Source organism: Anguilla rostrata, chromosome 8, assembly GCF_018555375.3.
Source record: "Anguilla rostrata isolate EN2019 chromosome 8, ASM1855537v3, whole genome shotgun sequence".
Taxonomy (NCBI): domain Eukaryota; kingdom Metazoa; phylum Chordata; class Actinopteri; order Anguilliformes; family Anguillidae; genus Anguilla; species Anguilla rostrata.
This window is the reverse complement of record NC_057940.1, coordinates 41,202,475-41,217,234: the sequence shown is the minus strand read 5'-3', so window position 1 is coordinate 41,217,234 and position 14,760 is coordinate 41,202,475. Positions and strand designations below refer to the sequence as shown.

Genomic DNA, 14,760 nt, shown 5'->3' with positions numbered 1-14,760 from the left:
CTGAAGTGAGGAAGTGACACAATAAATTTGATCGCGTGATTTCTTTTAGCAGCTCTGTGTGCTGCAATGGTTCTACACAGATGAATGTGGCTGCTTTAGAAAATGGGTGTGAATGGGTCGGCACAAAGCTACGCACTGTGGGTGGGGGGGGGGGGGTGGGACATTTAGGAACCACAATCGACCCCATCGCTGCGTGACGCTCCTCGGCGACAGTCAGTCAGCAGGGCGAACAGAGCAGACCTTTATGCAGCCAGTCAGGGAACATTTCTTCAGCCCCGCAGAGAAGAGTGCTAATGCTAACAGCTCGGGAGGACAGAGACCCGCCCTCCCCCCACCCCCGGGGTGGGCTGGGACCCAGGGTCAGGGCCGCGGCCAAACTCCCCTCCCCCCCCCTCGTGTGCCGGTGCCCGTGGGAGGCAGTGACCACGCACAGGCGTCGCCAGGTGTACCTCTCCTGCTGGTGTCACATGGGAGGGGCCGGACCAGCTCCTCTCATTTCCCTGGCAAATGTTGTGTCACCAGTTCCCCTCTCCCCTCCGTCACGAGCAGGCAGCTCCACGGAGAACAGAATGCATTAATGGAGACCTTCAGCAGCACCTTCCTGCCACTGCTCTGGACAGTGACTTCCCTCCTCTCAGGTAAGACCACAGGTGTTTGAAGCCATGGCTGCCACTGTCTTAAGTAGCCACTGCGTCTGAAATGCCAGCATGTCGGCTGTACATTATGGTTGAAGGGTACCAATTCATGTAATGCTAAAATGATGAAAGTCTGCTGATCAACTTTTGATCATTTAAATTTGGTCGAATAATTTGGTTCTAAAGCCTTTAAACACTCTAATATTTGGAAGGACGCACTACATTCAGTATTACAGAACACTGTAATGCAGCAGTTTGAGATCTGTTCCTGTCTCTCTAGTATTATAAAGGAAGTCAAAAATTAAGGGAAGGAACTGAATATTTATTTTATTTTATCGCATTTTGTTTTCCTCTTTGGCTCGTAATTTTTTTAATTGTTTAGATAGCTTTGCTTAGGTGGTGCAACCCCATTATCTTGGGCTTTTTTCTCATAGTTTCCCTCTATGAGATTCAAACGATTTGCATGTGATGATGAATGTTCTGGAAAGATAGGAATGTGACGAGTTACTCAGTCTATCTTTGAAGTGCTATTTTAATAAGGCTTATTTTGGGAATGCGCATGAAGTCTCTACGGCGGCATGCTGCCAAGCTGTCACAGTTTATTTTGAGTCCAAACAGCTTTGTTTGAGGTGCGAATGGTGGGCGGGGGGGGGGGGGGATGGGGGGGGTCATCGGGGTCGCTGAAGGGATCTCACCTGTGTGCATTGTAATACGAATCCAGACCGTCAACCGTGCCCCTCGCTGCCACAGCCTCCAAGTTGTTTAGAAGCAACAGTAGCCCAGCGAAAAGCACCTATTGAGGGGACCTTTCAACCCTTGATGGGTAAACAGAGAGCACACTTCTGCCACCCCCTCCCCCCTCCCCCCCCCACCCACCCCATGCAGGATACGCAGAGCATGTCATGGGGGTGGCTCTATTTATTATTTACGACATAACAAGGCACGCACGGCCATCTATTGTGATGAATAATATTGCCAACAGTCAACAGTGGAGATAATGCGGATTGTCTCCAGGGTGGCTTTGGGGAAGGAGGGGGAGGAGGGGCGAGGTGGGGGGAGGAGGATGTGTTTACCTGCACACAGCCTACCTCCTGCTGCATGACCTGCCCAGCAACGTGGAACCTGTCTGTTGCAATGGGCAACTCTCACCGTCCACTCTGTGCCTTTGGTCAAAAATGGACGCATGACCCAGTGATGAAATATTCAAAAGCCTACATCCTGAATTTGGAGGGGTAATTAGCCATTGTGTATCTGTCACATTGTCTGTCCTGTTTTTTGGACTTGGTTAGTTTTTTTTTTTTTTTGAGTTGACAGCCTGTGTACTCCCCAGGCAACAGAGGCTTGTGCCAATTGTGCAACGTAAACAGAATTCAAACTGATGTTCAACGGCTACGTTGCAAAGCAAGTGTTTGCTTTTAGACCAGTTCAGAATTAAGAACCCGGTGTCTGGAGCATATATAATTCAAGAACTGAATAAATATTGAGTTTTAAAGTCCCAAAAATCTCCACCAAAACAAATAACAACATTTGTACATACATGTTATATTGCTGTACATCTTGGTGTCCCTTATTTTGTTAGGTGTGATGGAAGGCAATAGTCATGGGTCATATTTCTGCTATTGATTTAGGAATATCAAAACATTGGGAGAGAACAGAGAGGAGCAATCTAGGCTTGTTATATCATGTCAGTGGCAACATACACAAAATTTAATGTTTTTATACTTTAATACAAAAATGTTTATGACATACTGTATAGTATCTTACACAAAGGGTTAACCTTAATATAACTGTAACTCTGTTCAAACTGAAGTTTCCTGTCAGACATGAGTTTAAAACCCACAAACATGTCATAAGGCACACCGTTTTAGGTTCACAGGTTAGTGAATGACACACAACCTAATATAGCCTTGTGGTAAGCAAGTTTGAACCACATATTAAGAAGTTGTCAGAGAGGAAACTCCTCCTGAGTTTGAAGGTCAAATGTAGATCTAGCAACAAACAGAAAAACACTGACAAAAACTCCTATCTGTAATTCGGGCATATAATCTACAGCAATTAAGATACAATGTAGCACATATTCCTGTTTTTGGGGAAACATAAATCATTAGTTAATACATCTGATCAGTAAGCTTCATGGGATTAAAACTTACCTAATTACTCCGTCAAATGAACGTGTCCAATTAATGCTACAATTTGTCATGGTTTGCTCAGATTAAAGTATTAACACTGGGTATTTTCACATAACTAACCCATGTTGGAACGTAATGTCAGCTGCGGCCTTCCAGCAGCCTTGGACTGTCGGACTTTGTTTTTATCATTATCATACAGTCAGATATAATTCTAAACTTAATCAGAAAGTTACTCAAGTTACCCTTTTCTAATGAGCCCTTTTCTAATGAGAAACATTGGAGGCTTAGCCTGCCCTGCACAGCGTGCATGGCTAATGAACAGGAACGAATCCTGAAGTAATGTGTTGAGCGCAGATTTCATCTTGCCCCAATGCTCGTTTACTCATGTCTGCTTGTATCAATGGCCATTATAATCAAGCGCTGCTTCCTGGTCCCTCAGGCACCTACTGCTCCCCATATGTGAGGGTGCCCACTATTCTCCATGGCACGTATGGACATTCCCTGCTCCTGCCCGTGGAAGATTTCGTCCACTCAGAAGACGTGGAGATCTTCTTCAGCTGGAACTTCCGCGGGCCAACCGAGGACATGCCCACACTGCTGGTGGCCTTTCAAAACCAAAAGGACATCAACATGGACAAGAGCAGGTTCTCATTTCAGCCCCCCAACGCGTCGCTGCTGATTCACAGCCTGGACCAGACGGTGGAGGGGGAGTACTGGCTCGCGTTTTACATCACATTTCCCAATGGATCCACGGTTAGAGAGAACAATCCCGTCCGCATCACGGTCGATGGTAAGCTGGTGACACGTGGTCGTTAAAAATGGTTAAATGGACTGCATTTATATAGCGCTTTTATCCAAAGCGCTTTACAATTGATGCCTCTCATTCACCAGAGCATTTTAGGGGTTAGGTGTCTTGCTCAAGGACACTTTGACATGCCCAGGGCGGGGTTTGAACCGGCAACCCTCCAACTGCCAGACAACTGCTCTTACCTCCTGAGCTATGTTGCCCCACAAGGCAGAGGCAAGGCAGGGTTAAGGCAGTTAAGGCAGACTAAGACTAAACTGAACAGGTCTATTTACCTAGCAATCTCAAGCAGGTATGCCTTATATACCACTTCCCCTTCTCTGGTATTGATATGTCATTCATAAAGGCATTATTGTGTTATTATTCTCATTCAATCAGAGGTGGCAAGTCCAGGGGTCAGAAAGAAAGTCCTGCCATGTGATCCTTTCACCCATGAACTCAGCCAGCTAATTTCACTAATTAGTTCTACCTTCTGGCTAAAAAAATTGTGCTAATCAGAAAATCCAGGTGATTGGAACAAAATGCTGGGGAGGACTATTATTTCTGAATCTGGATTTTCCACCTCTGCTTTCAAATATGTGCAAGGTGGATTTGAGTGATCAATACAGGCTATAAACTTTTACAAAATGAAATTGTAAACAGGTTTCAAAGTAAAATTAATGTACACAACCCGAACAAAGGTTTGATTAAAATATTTGATGCTGATATGGAGACTGGGAAAAATTGGTCACGAAGGAATTGACCTGAGAGAATGTACTTATTTTTATAAAGGACAACAGCCCCCATTACTTCTAACTCCTTTTGCCATCTTTGACTACACCTTACTCATTACCTTGTCTCGTCATTCAGAAGGTTGTTCATTAGCATGTCATTGTATGAGTAGTATATTATGCATGCTGTCATAGCAACAATTGAGTGGTTTGTTGTATTAACGAACCCCTCAAAGACAATTAAGAGTACAGAAAGCTGATGAAGAGATCTGATGAGGTGCCATCTCTCTTGTCTAGTGCCCGTATCTGTCCCAGTCATCAAGAAGAGTCCCGCTACTGAAGTGGTGGAGGATAAAGAGAATGTGACGTGGATGTGCTCGGTTGAGAACGGGACCAGGGTGCGGTACCGGTGGTTCCAAGATGACAGACCCGTTCGCGCCGGGGCGCGACACACACTCTCTCCCGACAACAGCAGCCTTGTCATAAGCCCCGTCAGAAAAGAGGACATTGGGGAGTACAGTTGTGTGGTGGAAAATTTCATCAGCGAAGAAACAAGCGCGCCAGCGGCACTAAATATTTTCTGTAAGTACAAATATCTTTCAACATTTAATTTTGCTTATGTAAAATATGCTACGCACACACATGGAACACACACACACACACACATACGCACACACGTACACACACTATGTATAATAACAAAGTAAGCAACAAAAGTTTAGCTTACTTTTTTTTTAGTTTGCCCTCTAAGCGTAGTGTGTGCCTTTTCTGTTCCTGTTAACACCAGACATCATTGTGCAGCAACACCTCTCGCTTAACGCTCTAATTTCACCTCCTTTTTAAATAACTAACCCTGTTGTAGGCACCCATTGTGCCATGCCTGGTCCTTCCACATAGATGGAAAAAACAGAAGTGCTTGATATTTGCATTCAGGCTCCTGTATCGTACTGTTGGCACTTCTGGGTTAGTCAAACAATGATGTCACCATCACTGAAACCTAGGTGGTGCTGTATCAATGATACCACAGAGCCAGCCAAGTTTGAGGAACCAGTTCTAATCTTCAACTTCTGTGGAGCGACAGTGCTATTATTTATTGGGATTACACACTGTTTAGAATGTCTGTGGCCACCTTTGAGACTATATATCTGTGTGGTTGTATTTAAGGTCAATTTAAGAGATGTTTATTTAGTGTCATAAAGCTTAATGCAAGAAGAGTAGCATAATAGCTTACATAATAGCTTAATGATATATAGAGCCCTTCCGTAGAAACCTCAGACTTGTGAAACATCTCTTTTAAAAAATACCTGTAATTTACAACTGCCTGTTTTTTTTTAGACAGGTTTATGTAGACAATGGCTGCGCATGCACACAAAGGCTTTAACAGTGTTGCCTCAGTGTAAATGTGTGTTTGTTCCTGGAGCACCATATGCCACTGCTCCAGGCCAGGGCTCTGGTAACAGCCTAGTGCAGAACAGAGTGATTACCACCTGCAGACCAGTAAGCTGGAGTCACAGGGGAAACGAGCAGAACCACCACCTCTCCGTCTGTCAGGAAACTACAGTACGGCCAAGTCGAGCTAGCAGAGACTAAGAAAACCGCGGTTTCACTTCCCTCAGTGCCCATGTCTAGCATATAGCTCTTTTTCAGCGACAGACTATTTTCTCAGATGATAGCCCAATACACATGACATAACTATCATTTTGCAAATGCTCTTATCCGGAGTGACAAAAAGTGAGAGTCATACTCTTTAAAACATGGGTGAAAGTAAAATCTTCTGCTTTGCAATTTCACTTTTAATTAGGAAAAAATAAAAACGGTAAACACCAGAGCACTTTAATAAATATGCTTTTACATATATATCTTAATATGTATAATCCTGGAAAATGAAATAAATCATGGGTAGGATTAAGAATTTCCACGTTACATCAAAACATCATTTTAAATTTCAGACCATCGGTTCTACAGACTGTGAAGAAATCCTGCTCTTCAAAATACCTTGAAACAACAATTATGTTAATTTGTCAATGTAGAAGTAAGATCTACTTCTGAAACAGAGATGGTTTTATTTATTTATTCATTTATTTAAACACAGTGCTAGATACTATCTAGTTGCAGGTAAACCGAGCACTAGGTACACTTTAGTTGTAGGAAAATGGCGAGTGTCGTTGGGTTGAGTAGCCTGTTCTCGGCATCATATTACGTTATTTACTTATTTACTTTTTAATTCCCAGATGGACCGTACAACCTGGCAGTCAAATCAGACCAAGGCCTGCAAACTGGGGGGGTCTTCACTGTCAATCCTGGAGAGCTGGTGTTCTTCGACTGCTTGGCAGACTCCAACCCCCCAAACAGCTGCGCCTGGATCTCCAAGACCAACAACGCCACCGAGGTCCTCATGACGGGTCCCCGCTTCGAGGTGTTGTCCTACAAGCTGGCCCACACCGAGGAGTTCCTGTGCCGCGCCTTCAACAACGTCACACAGAAGCAGGACGAAACCGAGTTCACTCTGGTAGTGGCCAGCCTGGGCACCGGTCAGTATGAGTTTACGCGTGCGTGTGCGTGTGTGTGGGTACGCGCACGTGTGTGTGCATGTGTGTGTGCATGCGTGTGTGTGTGCGCGCGTGTGTGTTTGCGTGCGTGTGTGTGTGTGTGTTTGTGTGTGTGTGTGTGCGTGTGTGTGTGTGTGTTTGTGTGTGTGTGTGTGTGTGTTCTCTTTCAGCTTTTATTTCGTCCCTGTCTTCTGTTGCTGCTTCTCAGAGCCATTTTCATTTGAAATAGTTCACCACAATTGGTAATGATATTATGAGACCATCAGTAATTTGAAATGACTATTGTTTTCTTTGCATGACTATTATCACTTTATGTAGAAAAATACTGGGCAAAGAAATACAATGTTCAAGCTAATTATACAATTCCCACAGTAAGATACATTAGACTTCTCAATTATGTTGGTAATACATAAAGGAAGGTGTAATGATGATTATTTAACACACATGCTAATTATTTATATATTCATTTTATGTTTATATTACATTTCCTACATTTTACATTTATTATGCCAAAAACAGAAATTGTAGCAAAATACTGGATTAGTCATCAAACTGTTTATAAATGCAGTGTTTCCATAATTAGTGACAGTACTATATGTGTAATATTCCACACAGTGATAATAATTTATTTGTGAAAATAAAGCAAATATAAAGCTTTAGTTCCCATGTACACATATATTTAAATACCATAATTTTACACAAAGAATAAATCATCTTTATTATTAACTTAACTTTATTATCTTGGCAATGACCAAGCCTTCATGGAAACAGGCTACAACATATTCAGGGAAGGGTGAATACGTTAAAATAAACATCTAAGTCCCCATCAGTGTTGTAACTATTTACACAACTTGATCTGAGTGAAATGTTCAAACAGGACATTTATCTAATTCATCATCCACATTTGAGAAAAGTCAATATTATTTTTTTCTTCAGTTTCTGTTCTTCAGACCTGGTCCCTGGTCTCTCCCCTCTGAACCATCTTATGGATCTATTGGAAAGCAAACAGCTGGCAACAGGTGTTCCCTGTTGACAGAGTCCAACCGTGCAGCCGGTTTCTGCGACTTGCCCTAAAAGGAAAAAATGACTTTCTCCATCACCGAGCAGAAAAAACATAAATGCTACCTGCTGAACTGGCCTGGCTTCCTTTTCAGCAAATGAAAATGATGGGGAATGCTGGATCATTGGTTTATTAAGATTCACTGCCACTCCGGTTTGCTTTACAGACAAAGAATGTGATTCCTTCTGAAATGTGGTTTCTTCCAGAATAATTGCTCAATGGCAATTAAGGTGTTGTCAAAACAAGTAAATTTGTCATATGGAATCAGATCAGGCACTGACATGCAATACGATTTAATAAATGTGAAATGAAGAATAGCTGTCAGAATGTTCAAGAGCAAAGTAAACCTTCCCAAAACCACAGAAACCACGACTGAGCATTGTTTATGACTGGAAATGAGACTATATTAATTTCTGTGACAGATTTGCGAAATTACCTTTGGAGCACACTTTGCAGACAAGACAGGAAACGGGGTAGTGAGATTGTTGTGCAGGGCCCAGGGTGACATGGGAGCAAATAGACTGGATCTAGACTGGAGTTACTTTAGTCACACATGTAAAGTACTGCATATTGCAACCAAACTATAACTAAAGCTGATTTAACCACTGCTTAATCACAATAGAGGAACGAAGACAAGGTTATGACAGATACACATCAGTGTGGTTCATATACATTCATCTTGACACCACGACAGTGTCAAGCAGAAATTAAGTGTCACATGCATTTCCTCTGGCACCTGATATTTTTCTTGATACATAATGTACGGCACAAAATGGGAGAATGAATCTGAAGGAATTCAATCTTCGCTTGTGGGTTGATAGTCAGTTACCCTATGAACTGTGGCAGACATCTCGCCGACATCAATGGTCTTTTAAGGCGTACGTTTTCATAGCGTAAATTCATGCACGCTCTCTCTCTATCTAATAGTCATCAGTGGATTCACTGAATAGCCAGAAGCTATGTATAATAAATGGCCTGTTAAACATCTTTCATTATTTTTCATTGAGCTTGACTGGGCTCCGTTCAAGAGGACTATTTTTCCCGGTCTGGCGTACCTGCACCTGCAACTGTTTTCAAAATGTCCTCTCTGTTTTTCTGCAGGGAAGGAGAAACATTTCCAAGAAGGCAGCGCAGCGTCTCCGCTGACCGCCATTGTCATCGTCTCACTGATCGTCATCATCTGCATGCTGGTGGTGCTTTTCAGAAAGTCCTGCCATCCACACAGAGGTAGGACCTTGAGCATTGCACGCTATCCACTGAAGCCCAGGTTCAAACCAAACCTTTCTGCGTTTTTTTCCATACAGAACGGCGGGTTTGGCGGTTGGGGAAAATTTACAAAAAATTTCCATCCGCACAAAAATAGTTCTGCAAGAAATGCCCACAGCACTAAAACACACTCAAATGCTTCACGTGAAATTGAGGCCAAGGCGCATCGCGGTTTGGCTGCATGAAGGCCTAGAGTAGCAGAGGAGAGGAGAATCTGAATTATCATTCTGAATCTGGTGTTATTGTCAGAATTAGATTCAGAAGAGGATCAGTGACTCTGGAAATGAGCCGGAAATTAATAAAACCTTCAGGGCCACAAAGGAATGATCTGGGTCCTCTGCTTATAGTTATTAATTATGAAACCTAGAAAAATGACTGAGCAGCCTGGATATGTGCCTGATCTCATTACAGCAGATGGAGATCCCACAAGAAAGCACTGTGAAGAAGTGGATGAAGTAAAAATTGAGCGTCTGCCTCACTTCTTATTAACGGATATATCTCTTCGCTACCCAATTACACCTCTGCCACGGGGTGAGGAGCATTATCAGCAGGCTGCCACAATCCTGAAATCATCACAGTTCTGGCTCAGATAAATGTACATGTTACAGTCTGTCTGTAACCCTCTGTTATTTCATAACCCTGACTGACACCAAGTAGAAGCTGATGTGGAACCTGCTGAATTCTGAAATGTCTTTGGCTGCACAGTCTTTTCTTGCAAACAGGGACTCAAACACAGCAGAGTCACCTCCGTGCTACCTGCACAGCTCCGGGTCTGCACCTTAATGAGCTTCATGCAAATGCCAAAGAGTCAAATGAGCCAGTTTTCCCTGTCCAAATATCATCTGTGGGTGTTTGAAAAGAAGATCTTGTTAAACCACAGTGAAAATCAACTATATATGTATATGCAGTGTGTGAATTCTTTAGACATGCCATGTTGTTTATTTTGAGGACTGAAAATGAGAAAATATATTTTAAATAGGTCCTGCTAATGATAAAATAAGCACTTCAAAACAAGGCCTTATGGCTGAGTTTTGTTGCATTATCAGTTGCTTTACATTTTTAAATTAGTTTTGAAAATCTTGATGAAATTATTCATCATTAGCGGGTGCGACTCAAGATAATCATTACTACACAGTAAAATATCAGGTGTTAATTCAGCTCTAACAGTGTGCGTAATCAGTCCAACAAGGACCATATGCACTCTGTAACAGCTGATTCAACACTGAACATTTTACTGTGTATTCCTGAATACTGTTTTGGACTTATGTGCAAAGACTAGCAACATGAATTTTGTCTTTTTTGTCTTGTCTTTTATCTGAGAAAATTCACAATGATTTTTAATCTTTTATCCTTCTGTTTACAGTGATCATGAATATTTACAACAGGTAAGGGAAATTTAAACTGGAATAGTTAGTATTTTGAAAACAAACATTTAGACTGTTCTTGACATTAGCACTGGAGCTTAAACTGTTCGTTTGTCCCCCCTGCAGGCCTCTAACTGACCAAAAGGGACCACACCTCTCAGGTACAGCAGATTCAACACTTTTAATTGCTCAGAAAAGCTCATTGTTTTGCAGCTCTGTGTACAGTCCTATACTTAAATAATCATTTGCACATCTATACATCAATGTGTTTACCGCAGTTGAGTGTAATCACACGTGTGGGTTTATCCCTGACGTACTGCGCATGCCTATCTAATGATCTTTTTCCCGTTCGCTCGTCTCTATAAATAGCTATTTGTTTGCGGTCATGCTGTTACCTCGATTCACCTTACAGTCCTGCAGTGATGACTAAAGTCATCCATGCAACCTATGGCAGGACTAAGGGGAGTGCTGGTCTGTGTACAGACTGGAAGGCCACTGCATAGCTTCCTCGTTCAGAGTAGTCAGGCTGTTAGGCAAAAAGGTACCACGTATGACCTTGTCAAAGTGAAAGCGATATTTCGCAAGTAAACAAGAATAATGCAGAGAATAATAAAAATAAGTCCATATCTAGGATACAGGATGTGGAAAAAGGTGTCACTACAAACACAGTGGCAAGCTCAATGATCTGCCAAAAATTGTTACTGAACAACATCAAATATTCAGATTATTCATTTCATTGGTGGCCTCTGATAGGGATTTACATAAGCATTGTCCATACAGTAGGGTGAGGTCTAACTGCTGTTCTACTGAAGCCAAACCCCTTAAGCACTCAATGCAACATTATTCTTCCAGGCCACGAGGACGCAACTGAAGACTTTGGAATCTACGAATTTGTGGCGATACCAGGAAGAGCAGAATCCACACTGGTATTTCACCTTCAGCAGTGCCTTCAGCTTGGTGCCATGCATTTCTCAACATACTTTGTTGATCAAATATCAATAGTAAAAAATGGGAAAGCAGTCCCAGGGATGCATAATTAATGGTTAAATGAGCGGGAAATGATGTTCTATTGTCTGGTACTCGAGCGTAGATTTTCATAAGTATAATACTAACCTATCTAACAATGCAAATTCAATTACAAATGATGCAAATTAAGTGGACGACACATTTTAACTTTTCTGTTAGCCCAAACATTTATTCTAACCGAACATCTCTTTACCAAAAGGAACTACTTGATAAAGCATGCCAAATTCAGCTCTGCATTAAGATAACAGTAAAAATTAATCTAACGAAGATCTGGGCTGTAATGAATGCCAGAATGCACAGCTGTATCCACAGGGAGCAGGGCAGTACAGGGCTACAGTAGATACAAACACTCAGCATACTGTTGGTTATTAGTGCCTGAAACTGGGGTGCATTCAATACACTGAACAGTTTTCTAATGTGGAAACAGTACTGAACTAAACAAGCAATGGTTACTTACTGTTTGCATGGGAGTGTCAGTCAGGCTCCGCACAAACGATACTGACACACACACACATACACATACACACACACACGTGCATTTGCTCACAAAAAATGCACACACCACATACACGCACACACACGCATACAAACCAATTTTTAACCCATGTTAATAATATTATATCAGGTTCTTACATTTACAGTTATTAATTTAACAAATGCTCTACGCTAGCAGAACAGCGCATGAAGAAAAGCAGCTGGAAACAGTATAGATACAAAACCATTCCAGCGGTGACACTGTAAAGCACCGCGATAAAAGCCTTCATTTTACCATTTGCTCCCAGTGTGTAAAAAACGGAAAGGATCTAAAATGGTGACACGATCTCCCGGTTTGTTTTTCACAGGCATCCAACAGGTCCCTGGCAGGGCTGGAGTCCGCTCAGGATTTGCATACCACCATCTATGATGTCATAAAGCATGTTCCCGAAACGCCGTCACAGAGCTTGCTGAAGTAACCCCCCCCCGTGAGTGCCGTTTGAAAAAAGGTCTGTGATGATACAGTCTTCATGTCGGCGGAGGTTTTAGGCGGGAACACGCACACTCAGAGCGCTGGAAAGCTTCTGTGCCCTCCCCGGCGAATATTTATTAAAGGTTTCAAGCGCTTTAAAGGGAAAGGAGAAGGATTCTTCTGTTGAGTGACTCAACCTTGCACTGCTAATTACTCTGCTTCTATTATGCCTGTTGCATAAGCCTATCATTATTATTTTTTTTTTACAGGGTTTGGCATAGCCTCATCACCTGTTCATATTTATTGGCTTAATGCACATACCGGTAGAGTCCACTCTTTTCGAAACAATGCAATAATGCATGATGGTGAGAAGATGTCACTCATCCCAGCCTTCTCGTCATTTCATCTGCAGTTGAGAGAGTCGCAGTTTGTCAGCCCTGGTCTCGAACACATGGTCTCAGACACACACCGTGGTCATTGCATCCAGTGTGAGTCCTGACTATTCCCTGCATTTGAAACTATATGACATGCTAAAGTATATATTATAGCATACATTAAATATGAACCTTCTTCAAATGCAGAAAATAGTCACGACCATGTGCTTGAATAGCCTAAGGATATTAGATCACTTTTAGCAGATGCAAATGCACTCTTCCATAGGCATACATTTGTGCTTAACTCTTACAACTGCGAGGTGGCTTTGTTTCAGAATCAAGGCATTGGCCTCGATTCAATCAAACTCATTCCTAAAACGGATAAAGACTACACACTTTGAATTTATGAAATTTGAAGTGCAACTAATATGTGTTTTTACAGTTATATTATGTGTTTGCCAATTGCTGAATCATATTGTTCTTAAGTCGAAAGATTCTGAAACATGCTGTAACAAACTTAAATTCTCATTTCATACGCTTGTTAAAAGGATAGTTCACTTTCTGAAGTTTAAAAAATATACTATTTAAATTTTAGTGTATGTTTTCGATTGGACCAGTTTTTGTGTGTAATGAAGAATGTTAAAGATTAAAAAAAGAGGTTTTCTTTTGATGACCTGTCGACTTCACACTGCCAGGTATCAGGTCTTTCAGGGGTTTGTGGTCTAAAGCAACAAAAAAAAAAAAACATAAGTCATTTTCAAGCAATTTGTGCTGTGATATTATGTTTCCAGAGGCTGCACGTGAACAGATTAATTTTATAGTGTTTATTCATAATTACAAACTTAAATATCAGTTTAAAAAAAAAAATTGTGTCAGTACTTCTTTCCTTCTTAGTTTTCAAACAATATAAGCTCTGCACTCCTGGGTACAGGTGCAGCAATGTTGATACAGGAAGCTGTGCCTGAAACTTCTTTGAGCTCAGGCTGCATGGTCATAGAAAGTAGTTCCAACCCAAATTATTCTTATTCTTCTTATTATTATTTTCATAATATTCATGTGATTTTCACATGCATAATCTCTGGAAGCATAATGTTGCTGTACAAGTGTCAAATGTACCTAAACTGTCCAGGCCAATCAAAACATGCACCAAAACTGAAATAATATAAAAAACGTGGCACATATCCAGGCTGTCCCTTTAAGGACAACTCATTTTGTAAGTAGATTGATTCTCAGTTATTGCTTCCTTTTTTGTCTATGAAAGGGATTATATGTGTTTTATTAGATTTTTCACAGACAGAGCTATTTGGTTTTGAACGAAACTAAATTATCTGCAAAGTGCTGTACAGTGTCAGTAAACATATGTGTATATTTTGTATTTCAATAAAGATTTATAACAATTCAGTATTTCAGTAGAATTGTGTGTATTGACTGAGGGATATGTATTGCGTGAGACAAACACATTTTTGTTCCACCTATTTTTAAGAATCTTATGTAATCGACATCTTTATTTCTTTATTCAGCCTAATCTTAAATGCATGCTGTACTTACCTGCTCATACAAGAGAAGGTAATTAGGTCAAACCCAAATTGCTAATTGTTGCTAAATTATTATATACATTTTGGGAACATTTTAGGCTGAATTGGTGTGTCTTCTTGATTGTGGAAGACCCCCATTACAAAATCAACCAAGAATAAGTTAATCGTCCGACAATAAAGAAGTAAGTGATCTAGCTCTTACTGTATTATCAAAAACAACTCCAATTACAGCTCTCCAGTCAAAGGAAGAGAAACCTGTAGACGGACATTCAAATTGAAACTCCACTCACTGTGTGTACAATGAAGGTGGACAATACAGTATGCCACAGTATGGCCGTATATGAGTATCACACTTTAAAGA

At 41.3% G+C, this 14,760-nt stretch overlaps 1 protein-coding gene across 1 annotated transcript; it reads left to right on the top strand.

Moving 5' to 3' along the window:
• The first annotated feature begins 464 nt into the window (after positions 1–464).
• On the top strand, positions 465–13,614 carry hepacam2 (HEPACAM family member 2). The gene is made up of 9 exons (XM_064348280.1): positions 465–638; positions 3,204–3,554; positions 4,577–4,861; positions 6,511–6,810; positions 8,990–9,115; positions 10,518–10,539; positions 10,645–10,679; positions 11,371–11,444; positions 12,387–13,614. Exons 1-9 carry the CDS (start codon positions 578–580, stop codon positions 12,495–12,497), a joined length of 1,365 nt encoding a protein of 454 aa, XP_064204350.1. The 5' UTR covers positions 465–577; the 3' UTR covers positions 12,498–13,614.
• The last annotated feature ends 1,146 nt before the right edge of the window (positions 13,615–14,760 follow it).